Below are 17,975 nucleotides of genomic sequence, written 5' to 3'. Positions count from 1 at the left end.
GATTGGCTCTCTCAATATTGTAGGAAAAGCAAAAGATCTAAAACATTTCACATTTTTCCCAAAAATATACTAGTTTATTGATATTGGAAATAATTACTTTGTGGAAATAATTAAAAAGCTTCATTTATAATAATAATATATCACGTACTTTAAGAAAAGTATAATAGGCCAGGTGAATAAAAATAATCAGCTTTACGTAAATAAAATTTTGAGCAACTTTCCTCAAACTTTTGTTCACGTTTTTGGAGTTAATTGCTCAGTTTTACGTGAATAAAAAAATGAGAGTATTTGTTCAAATTTTTGTTCACGTAAAGCTTAGCTATTACTCCAAAAAAAATAATTAAAAGCAGTTGCTTTTTTTATTCACCCGGCCTAATATCTCCAGTGAAAAAGTTGATAGCAAGATCAGTTCAAATGGAAATTTATTATTTAAGGCAACACAATTTTATAAACCAAGTAGATGTGTGGATAGATGAATAATGAAGAGATATGAACTTAAGGGATCCAGATAAATTTGAAAGAAATGAGGAAGACCACACAAAACAACATATCGTCAAGATAAAACGCTCGTGATACTGAGAAACGAAAAACTTCTTTTGACAGCTTCTGCTTTAAATGAGCAAGTGAAACGTTTTTATGGAATGAATTGTAGTATTTCTACTATAAAACGTTGTTTGCGACACGCAAATGTGTTTAGAAGATGACCATCCTAAAAACATTTTCCTTGAAAAACTCAAACAATCGAGAAAAATTAATATCACAGTATTTAAACTGGAATAGACAACATTGGTCAGAGATTCTTTTTGGGAATGAAAACAAGTTTATTCAGTAGGGATCAGATAGAATAAAGTTTGTTTGACATCCAGTAGGTTTAAAATATTATCCCAAATCCCAACTGCTTACCGTAAAACATGGAGGAGAAAATTAATTGATTCAGTTCTGAAGGTTAAAAGTACAAGTATTGCAACATATATGTGGAGCCACGCTTTTTCTTGGTCTCCAATTTTGCACCCAAAATAGCAGTGATAATTACTAGTCAGAGAACATTTCTATAAAGAAAATTATCTCGCACATAACAAAAGTTATCACCGCTGTTTACACACTTATGAGGCATTTCGATAAAATGAACTCTAACTAACACAAAAAACCTTTATGCTAAAAAGTTAGTCTGTGACCATTTTATAATAGTAAAAGATAATTAGCGAGTAAATGCGATAACTCGGCACTAAATTCTATTAAATAATTTAAAACAACATTAAGCTTAATTTTCAAAAAACCATTTTTAAATAGTATTAATAATAATCAGATGCGTCCCGAGGGGAGTGACTAGCCCCCATACAAAACTTATTAGCTGGCAAATTAAACACTGGAGTCGGAAAACTTGGATCTATAGTTGGCAGTCGGCAAATGTCAGCCAACAAGGCCTTTTTTTTTATCTTATTTGGCAAAAAAAAATTTCTAGGCTAATCGGCAAAAAACAGCAATGTCATCCTCCTTTAAGATCTCTTCGGGACGGCCCTGATAATAATAAAAATATACTTTTGCTTTACTATTAAATTAATATTTTATATTTCACCAAAAGTAGATTGTTAAAATTGTTTAAAATGCGAACATAGAAAAATTTTTATACTTACGCGCAAACGGATAACAATGCATACCTAATCCTGATGCGGTCAGCGATCTTTAGCATGCACTAAAAGTAGGTAGAGGTTGTTTTTCGTTTGCACGTAAATATAAAAAAACTTTACAGCTCCGCAGTTTAAACAGTTTTCTCAACATACTTTCGGTGTATGCTAAAGATCGCTTGGGTATAGTGACCGAATTCGAGCCAGTAACCATATTCCAGTCACATTTTCTTAATTTTTATGATATTATCTAAAGTCTCTGTCTTAGTTTCTGCGTTATTCTTGTGAAATTTGACTTTTTTTGAAACTGATATGATCTCAGCCAATAAAAACAAAGTTAGTTTAGTTGGCGGATGTTTACAATAGAAGCAACGTTAAAACAAATATTTATATCATAAATACTTTAGATTAAAAATATCGTGTGGGTTTGAAGGTATTGAACATAAAACATTTATTACTTTAGAAATATTTATTTATTTTAAATTATTTACATACTTCATAAAAAATGTCAGCTTATGATTATGCAGAGTCGTTTCTAAAGATTCTATTTATGACTTAGCTGCACCTTAGGGTGATTCTAAAACAACCTTTTTTGAAAATATCTGTTGGTACCCCTTCAATGTGTTCTAGATCATAAAATTATAGTGGATTTTAAAAATGTTTGAATAAAAAGTGTTTTAAGGTGCTGCTACCAACCCTCGAACATTGTCCCTTTGATCTTTTGCCCATTTAGATCAGCATCTTGTCAAGCATTTATACACAACTTTTGTTAGACGTTTATAGACACTTAATCAACAACATTGTAAGAAAGAAGAGAAAGAGGAGATCTTATTCAAGTAATTATAATTTTCAATAAAATCGAAAAAGTAAAACTTTTAAACAAACAAACTTTCTCTAAATAACACAGAGGTCACAATAAGAAATACAGTAGATAACAAACCAAGTATATACCAAAACACGAATTTCTTATAAACAGAACTGCGAATTTTATGGAACGCATTGCCATTGAAAATTGTCAATTCAACAAACGTAAACAATTTCAAGAACAAATTAGACGTATATTTAGCTTCAAATATTAACTAAAAGACTATTTTTGTTCAAATTTTTTGAATTTATTTATTAAATTGTATCTATATAAATTAATATCATCCAAAGCTGTCAAAGTGAGTTTTTAACTCACTCGCTGTTAATGCAGTTAGAGTTTTAAATACTATTACTATTACTTTTTACGTAGGAATTTGTTTTCAAATGAAACTTTAATGAAAATTAATCTTAGAATAAACATTTTAATAATTTATTATATAAAGTTTTGCACTCTAGAATGACTGATGTTTAGAAAATTACAATTTTGCATTTTAGAATGGCTGATGATCAGAAAATTTGAGATATTTTAAGCTATCTATTGTTAGCATTATAAGAATCAATGGTGACCAACTCTACTCATCTTCTCCCAAAGTTTTGTAGAATTGATAGATATAGCTAAGTTGATGTTGTTGAGTTACGTTTGCAGTTATGCCACAACGTTTGAACACAACAGTGTTCAAATATTGTTGCATAATTGAATTAACTGTTGATCAGACAACTGACAATTTTAAAATGATCCAAGACATATACCAGTTAATAATTACTATTTAGCTAAACCGATAACAGTAGAAGAAATTCTTAAACATAGCAGTGATGATTAAGTTATTATCGAAGGTCTTATTGACAACCAATTGCTGGAATCTTTTCAGTTCTGTCTAATATTAATAGACAAAAATAAAGAAGAACTGAAACTATAAGTACAGTCAGTCACAAAAGTTTTCGTACACCTTACAATTTAGAGAAAACGCCTAATAAAAACCATTTTAAATGCAAAAAAAAATAGTTTTATACCAAAATAACACGAATATATCGTACAAGAAATAAAAAATAAATAACTAAATAAAAATATTTATTTGTAAAACTGAAAAAGTTTAATTTTTGATTTTATAATATGTCACAAAACTTTTCGTACACTAATAAAACTAATACCTAATATTATACAATTCCGTAGTAGTTGGTTAAAACTTATTCAAATTTGTTAGTTCATAAATTTTTATTAAGATACTAATATTTTTTTCAACAAAAATTTAGTTATAAACATGAGTATAAATATGAAACATCACATGTCTGATGACATGCGTGAATTAATAATAAAATTCCATAAAGAAAAAAAATCTCTTCGTCAAATTGCCAAAATTGTTGGTAAAACACATTCCACTGTTGAAGTGGCCGACCAAAAATTTTAAATTCACGAGACAGGAGTATAATTAAAAAAGTCAATTCAAATCCACGTATTAGTGCATTAAAAATTAGCAGTAGATGTTGAACTTGAAATTGGAAAGAGAGTTCATTCACAAAATATTAGACGAATACTTAGAAAATTCGGATTAAATGGCAGAGTACCTTGAAAGAAACCGTTTATTAGTGTAGAAAATAGACAAAAAAGATTGGAGTTTACAAAAAAGTATGAAAAGAAAGATGAACAATTTTGGAACAAAGTTTTATTTACTGACGAGAGTAAATTTAACATTTTCGGACCTGATAGCCGTGGAAAAATATGGAGAAATTCCGAATTTAATTCCGACAGTGAAACATGGAGGTGGAAGTGTGATGGTTTGGGGATCGATGCCTGCAGCTGGAGTGGGAAATTTGGTATTTATTCAGTCTAAAATGGATCGCTGGGTATATTTGGATGTTATAAAAATTAATTTTAAATCAGATGCGGCTAAATTAAAGTTAGAAAATAATTTGATACTTCATCAGGATCGAGATCCAAAACACACTGCTTATGTTGTAAAATCATGGTTGCTCTACAATGTTCAAAAACAACTGCATTCTCCTCCCCAATCAGAGATCTTGTTTGTCTAAATAATCCCACGCATTCTCTAACCCAATAGAAAATGCGTGGGATTATTTAGACAAACAAGTCAGGAAACATAGAATAACAAGTGTTGATATGCTAAAAAATATCTTACTAGAATTTGGAATAAAATTCCGTCTTCTTATACCGAAAAATTAGTGTCATCGATGAAAAGAAGATTAAAAGCTTGTGTAAATGCCAAAGGATGCTCAACAAAATACTAAAGATTTTTTAATTTTACGTATTCTTGTTTTTTTTTTGCAGGTTTTGCTTGGTTTACGAAAACTTTTGCGACATATCATAAATCAAAAATTAAACTTTTTCAGTTTTACAAATAAATATTTTTATTTAGTTAACTATTTTTTATTTCTTGTACGATATAAAATTTAATATACTTTGATATAAAATTATTTTTTTGCATTTAAAATGGTTTTTATTAAGTGTTTTCTCAAATTGTAAGGTGTACGAATACTTTTGTGACTGACTGTATTTAATTTATTAAACATAAAAAAAAAAAGCTACATGTAATAAAGCCGTAATTAACTAGTATGTTTTGTGAGATCTTTATTAACATGTTTATGACATTTCTATAGATTAATGTTATAGATTATTATTATTATTATTGATAATAGATTATTATCATTATTTTATTTATTTAACACCTAATGCAGTTTACAAGACAAAAAGAAAAATAAGAAAGTTATTTCTGGTGATTTTCACTTAAAAAATTTTTCATCCAGAATTTGTTTAAAAATGTCTTTTTGTTCTTTTGCATTCCAGCACTCTATTGCATACTTCAAAGTTTGTTCAACTTCGGAGGGATTTCACTTTTAGAAAGTGTTATTTTTACCTTCATTTTATTTTGAAATAAATTTTGAAAATTTAATATCTGATAACGGCATAGGTCCTGGATGTCACCAACAAATGAATATTGAAATAAAGGGTATTTTAGTTGTGAAAAGATAATGTCTACAGTTGATTTAATATTAAAAAGGAACAAGATTCATTTATTTTGTTGAACACTTTTTAAAATTCCCTGAAACTTAATTAGCAAATTCGTATAGTTCCTACTGTGTTTCGAAACATTTAAAAGTGATTTTAGTACACTCCTTTCAATTATATCTAGGTTTTTCATCAAAACAGAATCATTCCCATATAGCCTTATACCATAAGTTAAGGTAGGGACTATAAAGCATTGATTTATATAAATAGGAAATATAACTTGGGTGGGCAAACCGAATCCTAAATTGATTTTTGGTTGTTTTGAGTGTTTGAACAACAGCTTTAAAGTTTTTTCATCAACATTTGTATAACTGAGTGAAACATTAATTGAATGTTTAGAATCCCATGTGAATCCCAGATGTCTCAGTTATGAACATATTTATAGATTATTAAAACAAAATTTAAAGTTACTTTTTAAAAACGTGTTTTACTTATTATTCATTTGTTAACCGTCTAATCTGTTAATTTTTAGTAATTCTCCAAATTTTTAGTAATTCTCCAAATTTTTAGTAAATCTCCAAATTTTTAAAACTTAGCTCATAAAAGTATTGGTCTTGTTTTTTATACTGGAATTAGGTTCATCTTGCTCAAACTAGGCTGATATTTTGGAATTAGGTTCATCTTGCTCAAACTAGGCGGACTTTTTGGTCATAGTGGCTGTATTATAGTCTAATTCGTATACTGAACATTTTTCATTTATAAAAATTGCTATAAATATTAGGGATACACCGATGCCTTCTTTTAGCCGATGTCAAATTTGTAGAGCTCTATCACAATGCATTGTCCAATCCATCAGCATTGGCCATAATTTGAATCAATACTTTTTCAAATAATCAGTAAATAAAGATTGTTTTCAAATATATAAAATCCAAATCCTCTTGATATATATATATATATATATATATATATATATATATATATATATTTATATATATGATATATATATATATATATATATATATATATATATATATATATATATATATATATATATATATATATATATATATATATATATATATATATTATCTGGTAAAGTTTTTGTAAATTCACATTTCTTGATTTTAAACTTTTCTTTTTGTATAGTTTGAATACAAAATTCATATAATTTCTGTTCTAGATTAAAAAAAAGATATTATTTAAGTATGAAAATAAAAAACCGAAAAAAAAAAATTGGTTTAGTGTTTGCAGATATGTCTATATATTAAATTAGGCTTATGCATGCTTTTTCGTTTATGGAATAATTGTATTTTTGCATTCAATATAGAAAAACAAAAATAAAAAAAACTGATGTTTTCAAAACAATTGGCATCGGCCGAAGGTTACCAAAACCGATGCATCGGCATCGTTCATAAACCTGTGGTCATTTTTGTTTTGTTCATTTATTAAAATTAGGGTTATTTAAGGACAATTCCTAACAATAAATTGCTTCATAAGAAATCGTCCTTAAATTAAGCAACGCAAATATACTTAAAAACAGGTGTAGGAGATCTTAAGCACTTTTACACGGCGGTTTCATTAAACTTTATCTGCTATTTTGAACTTTTAACTTGAAAATAAATATAATTTAAGGCTCTGCAAAGGAATAATTTTGATCTTTTTTGTTTTGTTTATAAATGAAGTTCAGCGTTGCGTAATTTATGGACGATCCTAAACTTATGACACTCCTTTGTTACATGCTAAACTTTGCTACGAAAATGTACTTTCTGTGATAATATATATTTTTTATAGGCAAATATAAAAACATACGAAATATTTTTTTTTTGATATTATATCTAAGTAATATGAATGTAAGTTTCTTGTTATTTATTTTATCTGTGTCAAACATATTTAACATTTGCGTTAGACTCAAAAAGCTTTATTTATAATAAAATTTAGTTATTTAAAATAAAGTTTATAATAAAATTTTTATTCCTTGACAAGGAATAAATTTTTTTTATATAGATTTGTGTATAGATTAAAACACAAAGACCTCATGTTTTTAATTCATTCAAATTAATAATCCCCAATTCGCATAAAATTAGACAACAATCTCAGTTTGTGTGTGTGTGCGTGTGTGTGTGTGTGTGTGTGTGTGTGTGTGTGTTTAATTTATTTTCAATTTTACTATTAAAACAAATAGTTATCATGTGGTTTATTTAAGTAATGTGAAAACATATATCAAGGATGTTTTAAGATTTCAATGCATTAATTTTACGCAGTGGCTACGGTACCGGCTGCTGGATCTTTAGCTCTAGCAGCTAGAGTACCGGCTGGTCTGGGTTCTAGCTAATTTACCGATGACATAACTTATATTCATTACGTAACAGTAACAATTAGAAAACCAGCAGCCGGTTTCTTAGCCTTTCATGATTTAAAACCGGCTTCTGATTTCATAAAACTTATAAATAAACGTCTTAATCGTTAGTATTATCCGCTCTGATTGTTAGTAGAATGAACGTTGGAGATATTTATAATAATTTTAATGAGCTTAAGCTAGCAATTAAAGAATATGAAAAATCAAGATTTGTATCTCTTTATGTTCGAGATAGTCGAACAATTGATTTAGCAATTAAAAAAGGCTTGCAACGACATATTAAAAAAGAATTAAAATATTATTATTTAACATACTGTTGCTATCATGGTGGGCGTCAATTTAAATCGAGATCAAAAGGGCTTCGTCCAAACCAAAGGTATTTGTAAATAATAATTAAAGTTAGTCAGTAAAATCATAACTTTTTTCAACAAAAATTTTTTGTAAACTGAAGATTTTGTTTCACTAAAGCTGCTATCTGTAGTCTTATTATTTATACATAGTACCTATAAAATCCAATGTCCATTTACAATTTGCATTGGTGTTACTGAAGATGGTGAAAATTTCTGTGTGACAAAAGTTATTAATGAGCACAACCATGCAATTGACAAAGTAAATCTGTTTTTTTTTTCTTACATAAAGGTATTAGTTTTTTGCTGAATAGCAGGGTGGCCAGTATACATGAAATAAGGGAAATTATTGAAAAGTCCAGGAAAATGTTTTGAGTTAGGGGGTTAGGGGAATCTAGGAAAAGTCTAGTATTTTGCTATTTTCCCCTCAAAAGTCAGTGAAATTTCCAAAATTTAGCTTAATTGGTTTAAATTAAATGATAGCATTTTTTATATAGTTTTCTTTTCCCTAATTAAATCTTTGCTATTAGGCTGAAAGACATTTACAAACAATAAATATTAGTTTAAAAAGTAATTACTATCATTTTTTCTTTATGAAATTCCAGATTTTTAATTATCAGAGTCAGGGAAAAGTCAGGGAATTTGATTGTACAAAGTGGCTGGCCACCCTGAATAGATTGTCAAGAAATATTTTTATTGATGAAATACTATGTTTTTATAACAGCAGCAATATTACATAACAGCAGAGGTTAAAAAGTTTAAAAACTGAAAGATATGTATTTAGTTTTCTCATAGTTTTCATAAATGCATTTGACAGGTAAACAACTAAACAGGGGCTCAACAAAAAAAGGTTCTTAGTTTTTAATTATATTTTAAAATGTTATATTATTCTGTTGTTATATTTTTCTATAAATTTTATTAATTAATAGTTATTTTATACTTTCAACATATTTGATAGAAATAAAGCATAAATAGATATAGGAATGGAAGCTTTGTTTCTTAACTATAGCTGTTTTATCTGCTGCATTATTGTAAAAGCCAAAATGCTGCGATCTTTATTGATCTTGTTGTTAATTTTATTTTTGCTTTTGTTATTTTAATATTTTTATATGATAGATTACTGAATTAATAAACTTAAACTTATGACTTACACCCCTTATATTGACTCAATTTGTGTTTGATTATTTTAAAATATATAATAAAAAAATGTTTTTGTTTGTAGGATCTGGTTTAGTCATTGTTTTGTTTTTTTAACTAAGTAAATAGGCAGTTAAATAAATAACATTTCCCACTCAAGTTTTAATCTAAAATTGTTTTTCGTTATGACTTATTGTCGTATTTAAAGTTAGTTTTTATAGTTATGTCATGAAGCACCATTTTCTTAAGTTCCATATTGCTATCAAATAAAAGAAAAAGTAAAAATAATACAATTGTAAATGATATTCTATTTGAAAGTGCACACTAATTAAATATTTATTCAAACTGTTTTTCTCCATTGTAGATAATACTTTGTTTTAACTTTGTCTATATTGACCTGAAATTGAGACAAATTAATAAAATATTCTTTGAACTATAAACAAGTTTCTTATAAAAATTTATCTGTAAAGCAGAATTTTAGAAATAAAAAATTGCTGCTTATAAATTAGTTATAAATTTTTTTTTATAAATCCTTAAAATGATAAAATTATTAATTTTTTCAAATTATTTATTACCTAGGAAATAATTGAAAGACTTCCCAAAGTTAGGAAACTAAATGAGGATCAAGAGAAAGATGTGAAACAAATGTTAAAGATACATGGCAATAAATGGCTTATTCATGAGCATGTTCAAAATGAAACAGGTGACGTTTATTAAAATATGGGCAATGTAAGTCTGAAATCCTAATTGTATTTGGAGTCTTAGTAGCAATTAAATTAAACATCATAACTGTAAATTATATATATATATATATATACATATATATATATATATACATATATATATATATATATATATATATATATATATATATATATATATATATATATATATATATATATATATATATATATATATATATATATATATATATATATATATATATATATATATATATATATATATATATATATATATATATATATATATATATATATATATATATATATATATATATGAATGTATGTAGGTAATAAAAAAATTTAGTAAATTTGCAATCTGTCATGCAATTTTTGGAATTAGGTAAAATGAGGTTGGTAAAACTTTAGCAACCTCAATCTTTTTGAGGACGGCAAAAATTGTTTGATACAAAGGTTTGTATCAAACAATTTTTGTATCAAACAATTTTATATCTTAGTTACAACAATAATGCTTTTCTTTTATAAATAACTTTGCCAACTTGATCATATTGGCATTAACGTTATAGTTATATTTCACTGTAACCAAGGATTTTAGGAAAATAAATTTCTCTGAACTGTGTATCTGTGTTTGAAAAAAAAGTTCTTCATTTTTCTATTTCTATTTTAACTTTGTGTGATTTTTTTATTTACATTTTACTAAAGTTCTGCTCTACTAAAAATAAAATTGTTGCAAAATAACTTATATTTATCATATATTTATATATATCAAAAAAAAGAAAACCAATCGCAAAATCTAAAGCTTTAACTTTGCCTTTTTTTATTTGAATTATTTTTTACTCCTTGGCGGGGAGCAAAAGCTTAAGTTCTTGCTCCCCGCCAAGGCATATAAATATATTTTTTGTAATTCACCTCCCCAAGGCCAAGAAGGCCACTACAGATGAGGAGGCTACTTGTGGTTGTAACCCTCTCCCAACTCTATAACATATATAATATATTTATATATATATATACATATTATATATATATATATATATATATATATATATATATATATATATATATATATATATATATATATATATATATATATATAATATTGATTAATCTCATTTATCACTAATAGGAAAGAAAATAACATTAAAAGATCTTCATAACTTAGCATCTAAGGAGAAAGGTTCCACAGATATAGAATCTTTACTTGCAGTTTTTAAAAATTGTGATGGTTAGTTTTTTTTTGCTGATTAATGCTGCTGTTTAATAAATTACGTTAATATTTTTACGAAAATTAATTATTTTATTAAATAGTTTAAAAAAATTATTTATCAATACTAGTATTTTATAACATTTTCAGAAACAAGATTATGGTAAGTGATGTACAACTGCAAAAAAAAAAAAAGAAAGAATAAACTGAATATGAAACACTTATCACCATTACTAGCTACTCTATTTTCAATTGGTCTTGTTTTGCAGATATTTGTAAATGTTTGTTTTACACTATTTGTTTACTACTAACACTACAACTCCACTAACACACAATATTATTTATATTAAACTTGATTTATATAACCACTGTGTAATAATTCATATAATATAACAACTTATAATAATAAGATATATTATTTTGGTAGATTTTAGATTATAATTTATATTGCATTGCTTTAAGTTGCTTCACTTTAGTCAGACTTATATATTTTGTTGTAGGTGCGGATGTGGACATAAAATGCAATAAGAGTGGAGTTATTCAATCAATTTTTTTCCAAGATGCAGAAATGAAAAGATTTTTTTCATTGTATCCAGAGCTAATTTTGATAGATGCAACTTACAAATTAACAAATTTACGCATGCCATTATATATTATGCTGGCTGTAGGACCAAATGGAGAAACTGAAATAGTAACAATTTTTGTAACTGCATCAGAGGATTCAATCACACTCAGTGAAGTGCTAGAAACATTTAAATCTAGAAATGAAAAATGGACTGAAACTGTCACTATTTTCACAGATAAAGACATGGCAGAAAGAGACTCCATTAGAACAACTTTTCCAAATGCAGTTTTATTACTATGTTTATTTCATGTTCTACGAGCAATGAGTCGAGAAGTTACTGTTTTGAAAATGGGAATTTCAGAAAGCCAGCAGTTACATGCATTAAAATCCGTTCAAAAAATGACTTATGCCACATCTGAAATAGAATTTGAAAAGTAGAAAGGTGATTTTGTTGCCAAAATGCCACAGAGTGTAGTTCGTTACTTTGAAAATAACTGGAACAATTGTGTAACTGAATGGGTGTATTGTTGGCAACAGCAGAATTTAACTTTCGGACAGCGAACTACTAACAGATTAGAGTCTGTAAACCGAAGAATTAAAGCTGTTCTAAATTTACTTAACCCTCTTCCTCTCTTTTTCAAAGACCTTATTACTGTAATTGATTGTATGCGAAAGGAACGAGACCATACATTTATCACTGCTGGTGAACGTATCTCTGTGCATTCTGTTTTACAAAATGATGTTCTAAAAGATTTTTCTCAAATATTAACACCTTATGCACAAACCTTTGTTGCAAGTCAATTCCAAGAAGCACTTGATGTAAACCCTATTGAAGAAAATGGACATCTAACTTTAGAAATATTAGGTCATCAGGTGTTGATAAGCGAGCATAGGTGTCAATGCATATTCTTTAAATCAATGGCATTACCATGTAAACACATGTTTGTTGCAAGGCAAGTGAAACATTTGCCATTATTTTCATATGATGGCATTGGTGTGAGATGGCTTAAGGCTCATGCTATTGAAAACCATAGACTTTTTCAACACCAAAATGAAAACCTTAGTCATCTGGGATTAGGTGTTGTTAAGGAAAGATCATTGACACAATCTGAAAAATTTAAAAAAGCATATCGTCTTTCGCAGCGTTTAGCCCAGCTAGTCTCAGAAAGTAGCAATAATGAATTTGAAATCAGGTTAAGTGTCCTCCAAAATTTAGCTAAAGTTTGGGAGGAAAATAAAAACATAGATGTGTCAATCCTGGAATCACCTGTGGATTTTTTAATAGAAACTAATTTGAATCACCCTGCTGAAATAGGTAAGGAGATATTATGTGATGATATTGGTAAAGAGATGTTATGTGATGGTATAAAAACTTTCTATCCTCAAAACTCACCAAATAGTATTGATGTGGACTTCAAATCTAATGAAATCTTTAATCCAATAAAAATAAACCATATGGGTGTTTGCAATTCCCTTATTTTAAATGACTCAAAATCAACTGACTTGTCAAATCAACTTGTTTATAGCTGTTTTTCAAAGATTTCAATACCCCAGTCTGTTACGAAAACAGATTATTTATCAAATAGTTCCACTGAATTTGAGTATAAATTACACTTGCAAGAACAAATGATTTACTCTTCACCTGATCTTCATTTGAACAATGATAGAAATGAGTTAACTATTGATCAAAGCTTGTCTCTTCATGAAAGCCCCACTCTTGAAAATTCTAATACAATAGTTAGAGAAAATCTGAGAACTTGTGATGCAGTAGAGGTATTGAATTATTTTTCATTTAGTTTTGAAATCCTTTTATTTTAGTCTTGAGATTTAAAAAAAGAAAAGGTTAAAGTTAGATGTGGTATGATTCCAATACCATCAATTCTAAAGGAATCAGAAAAAGTACTATTATTTACTTTTTAAATGAGCTTGAACGATTCTTGATTCTTATAAAAATTTGTACCAATCTGATGCACACCGTTCCATTTCATTTGAATATGTATTTTTATATCATTGTAAAGAATAATTAAACTTAGCTTTAAAAAATTCAAAGCATGAAAATTTAAAACATAAATAAATTTTTTAGGCAAGCAAAAATGATTCTTTGAATATTCACTCTATCAATATAAAAGATCTTAAGTTTCCTCCAAAGATAAAGTCGCGAGGAAGGCCTAAAGTTACAGAAAAAAAAACTGCAATGGGTGCATGTAGATGGAAAAAAAAGTGTTTATCTTATATTGATAGAAGTGTGGCAGGAAAAATAAATGGTTAGTTTTTATGAATGAAATAATGAAAATTCTAAAAAATTTATCCACAATTAAATGATACATTATTTTGTATATATTTGCAATCTGTTGCTATCTAGTTCTTCTGGGTGGTATTCTCATAAAGGGAAAAGTTGAAGATGTTACTCATGCAATGCAAGCAGATGTTGGTGATTTAGAATTAAAGCCTGGCAATCTTCCTTCTGCATTTCTAAATGAGGCTGCATCAATACATATTTTAAAACCATATTTAACCAGTTTAGCCTGGAATAGCCTAAAGAAAGCAATTCTGCAACAAAAGCAACTGGCGATATGGAATTGTCCATTTTGCAATTTAAATACAGCTTCCAGTGAAAGCATTGAATGTGAAAGCTGTTTAGAGTGGTATCATTTCAAATGTGTTTGCATTTCAAAAAAACAAAAGAAGGAATGGTTTTGTGACAAATGTCATAATATATTAAATAAAAGTAATAATAAAGGAAATTAAAAAAATCTGTATATATAGTTAAAAAAAAAAGAAAATTAAAGATATAAAATTTAAAAAAACACAAAAAAATGATTAAAAAGATACAAGAACAAAGTATGTGTATATATATATATATATATATATATATATATATATATATATATATATATATATATATATATATATATATATATATATATATATATATATATATTAAGAAAGATTTAAAAAATAGTCATACTTAAGCTTTCTATGTTTTTAACAGCGTTTTTAATATAATTGATGCTGTTTTTGTTGATTTTGATATTTTTTGGTTTTATATTTCTAATCATTATATTACAAGATTATATGTACTAAAATTTATTATTTGCAAACTAACAGAAAGAATGATGTGATTTTATAGTAATAGGAGTGAATTTGATTTGACAATAAACATGTACTCTTTGGTGCTTCATACAAAGAGGGGTGGGCAGTCTTTTCCATTTGAAATTTAATGCCAGCGCCCGAATAAGCGCTGACAGGATGGTCATTTTTAAGTTAGCCTGCGCCATTTAAAAAATTCTTTGTTTTTCTGCTATTTAAATTTAAATAAAAATAAAAAAAAAGAACACTTAAATAAATACATATATAAAATAATTTAAAAAAAGGTTAAAAAAAGCTATTTTTCATAAAAGTTGAACAAATGAACAAAAAAAATTTTTGTTCCGATTTAAAATGAAATGCTTTTATTTTTTTGGCAAGCACTTTTTTATGCGCTTGCCAATGTTTTTGCGGGCGTTTAGGCGAGCGCAAAAGACTTGTGCGTGAAAGCGCAGGCTAAACAGAGAAGACTGCGTGGGAATAAAAGGGTTAGTGTGGAATTTATTCTTGATCAAATAATTATTTGATCATTTTTAGAAAGGGTGACGTTCTACCTAAAAACTACAAAAGAAAATTTCTAAAACCTTACAAAATAACATGTAATAAAAAGATTTTTCATTAAAGAAAAACAAGAAAACTTTAGTGTAATTTTTAAATTGTTGCCCACATAATGCTGAGATATATGGTACTTTCATAGTCAAACCCTATAAATTAAAGCTTGTTTTAAGGAGAATCAATCAGCGTGTTTCATAAGTTTTATTAGTGCGTTTTAAATTTAAAAGTCTTAAGTGGAGTATGGCTGTGTCAGATGCGATAATTCGCGCCTGTTTACTTTATGAGTTCAAACTTGGAACCAAAGCTGCAGAAGCTTGTTGTAAGATATGCCCTGCATTTGGGGAAGGTACCATAGCAGAACGGACGGGTCAAAAGTGGTTTAAAAAGTTTTCTTCTGGAAATGAAAACCTTGAAGATGAACCAAGATCTGGAAGATTATCCATCGTAAACAACAAGGATATCAAGCTGGCAATCGAGCAGGACTCCAGTCAAACATGTCAGGACCTTGCCTTAAGATTTAATGTGAGTGATGAAACTATTCGTTTACATTTGCACCAACTTGGAAAACATTGGAAGTTGAGCAAATGGGTACCTTAGGAGTTGAGTGAAACAAACAAGCTACAGCGCTTAACCATTTGTTCTTTGTTGTTTTCCCGCCACAATTTAGTGCCATTTTTTGACCGGATGTTCACGTGCGACAAAAAATGGATTATGTACTGCAACAAAAAACGAACATATTATTGGCTAGCCAGTAACAATCTAGTACCGATGACTCCAAACCAAGCATTCACCAACAAAAGGTTTTACTGTGTGTATGGTGGACTACAGCAGGTATCGTTCACTATGAGTTGCTACCAAGTGGACAAACCATTACTGCTGAGATATACTCAGCCCATTTGGACAGAGTTTTGGTTGCTCTTCACCAAAAATAAGCAGCTTTGGCAAACAGAAAAGGTGTTGTATTCCACCAGGACAACACCAGACCGCACACTGCAAAAATCACACGGGAAACTCTAGCACTCATATTCTTTACAATGGGAGATTCTACCTCATCCTCCGTATTCACCAGACCTTGCGCCAAGCGACTATCACCTGTTTTTGGCCCTGGATAATCATGAGGAATCGACAGTTTGGAAATAGAGAAGATCTCGAAAATGAGTTAATTCAATTTTTTAGCTACCAAACTCAAGACTTTATAAAAATGGAATATACCAGCTTGTTTCACGATGGGAGAAAGTTATTCTTGCTGAAGGAGACTATTTTTCAGAATAAACTTTATTAAAACTGTTTTTATGTGTATTTATTTATGGATCTGCAAAACCACACAAACTTTTTTGGTTGCCTGATAACATCATAACAGTCCTCCTGGACTGTTATGATGTTTTCCTGAGAAATTCTGAAATGTTTTCCATTAGAAAAAAAAAGTTTCTTGATTTTAAATTTAAACGGCGCTGTCTAAAATAATATCAATAATTTTAAAGACCTTGTCATTATGTCATGTATGTTTTATCAAAGCCAACCCCAGGCAAATATTAGCTACACATGTTTACTACCTGTCATTAGCTCTTTGTATTAGTGAATTAATTATATTTGACCGCTTATTATCTATTATGTCTTAATTTAGATTGTGCAAGCTGCATGGTGTTTTCGTTGGAAGCTTGTCAACTTGTCAACAATTATTATACTGATAATATCATGATACTTTGAAAATTTTTGTTAATTTGTCATGGCATGCCTTTATGATATGCCATGATAGATAAATTTTCTTGAATTCATGAAATGCTTGCAACCTGCTATATCAACATGAGCTGATAAAAAAAAAAGATTACTTCTGAAATGTTTACGCTATAAAAAAAGGTTGGTTATTTTTTTTCTTTAATCGTTTCTATAGAAAATAGTGTGGTATTAACTAGGAAAACTTTAAATTAATTGGGTTTACTATCTTGTAAAAAGCCATTTTAGTCTAATTTCAGTTAAAATATATAATGCAAAACTTTTTCAGCATTGTGAAAAGTAAAAGATTGCAAACATTAAAAGATAATTTTTATTATATATTTTTATTTAATATTCAAATGTTACATTGACGTTATATTTATGTATTCATTTAATATTGTCATTTGAAAATATTAAATAGCTGAATACTGACCATAATTCCAAGGATTAATTAATTTAGAATTTTAAATTTGTTAATAATATATATATATATATATATATATATATATATATATATATATATATATATATATATATATATATATATATATATATATATATATATATATATATATTGTATATAAATCTTCTTGCTACTTCTTATTTTTATTATTATATAACTTCTAGAACTAAATAGTCTTCGTAAAGTTCCCCACAAATAGAAAAATATTTTTTTGGTTTGAATAAGTATATAAAAGCGATATATAATTGCATTTATGTTGTATATTTAGTATACACACATTAAACATTGACTGAGTGTTTTGGCTGAAACTTTGTTTTGCAAAGTATGCAAAGCATGGGGATTCCCATGGTTTGGAAGCTATGCAAAGCATGACAATCTCCATGCTTTCTTTAGAAATAA

General features: G+C 27.8%; 2 protein-coding genes and 1 long non-coding RNA gene across 3 annotated transcripts; all 3 read left to right on the top strand.

The window, feature by feature from the left end:
• Positions 1–8,082: 8,082 nt before the first annotated feature.
• LOC136076414 (uncharacterized) lies at positions 8,083–9,995 on the top strand. Its single transcript, XR_010636252.1, has 3 exons — positions 8,083–8,183; positions 8,308–8,416; positions 9,871–9,995. It is a non-coding gene; the product is annotated as an uncharacterized LOC136076414 (long non-coding RNA).
• Positions 9,996–10,011: 16 nt separating this feature from the next.
• On the top strand, positions 10,012–12,196 carry LOC136075896 (uncharacterized). The gene is made up of 2 exons (XM_065789339.1): positions 10,012–10,020; positions 11,621–12,196. Exons 1-2 carry the CDS (start codon positions 10,012–10,014, stop codon positions 12,194–12,196), a joined length of 585 nt encoding a protein of 194 aa, XP_065645411.1.
• LOC124812707 (uncharacterized) lies at positions 11,107–14,880 on the top strand. The gene is made up of 5 exons (XM_065789338.1): positions 11,107–11,214; positions 11,694–13,531; positions 13,842–14,022; positions 14,121–14,403; positions 14,751–14,880. The coding sequence occupies exons 2-5, from the start codon at positions 12,218–12,220 to the stop codon at positions 14,878–14,880; spliced, it is 1,908 nt and encodes a 635-aa protein (XP_065645410.1). The 5' UTR covers positions 11,107–11,214; positions 11,694–12,217.
• Positions 14,881–17,975: the final 3,095 nt, after the last annotated feature.

The sequence above is a fragment of the Hydra vulgaris genome, chromosome 02, assembly GCF_038396675.1.
Source record: "Hydra vulgaris chromosome 02, alternate assembly HydraT2T_AEP".
In the NCBI taxonomy this organism is placed as follows: domain Eukaryota; kingdom Metazoa; phylum Cnidaria; class Hydrozoa; order Anthoathecata; family Hydridae; genus Hydra; species Hydra vulgaris.
This window is presented reverse-complemented; position numbering and strand designations above follow the sequence as displayed.

What these genes read in the sequence shown, in the direction of transcription:
- LOC124812707 (XM_065789338.1), top strand. Translation starts at nt 12,218, where the DNA reads ATGCCACAGAGTGTAGTTCGTTACTTTGAAAATAACTGGAACAATTGT. An exon ending in GAACTTGTGATGCAGTAGAG is followed by an intron (nt 13,532 to 13,841) that starts GTATTGAATTAT and finishes TAAATTTTTTAG; the next exon opens with GCAAGCAAAAATGATTCTTT. An exon ending in TGTGAAAGCTGTTTAGAGTG is followed by an intron (nt 14,404 to 14,750) that starts GTATCATTTCAA and finishes TGTTTTTAACAG; the next exon opens with CGTTTTTAATATAATTGATG.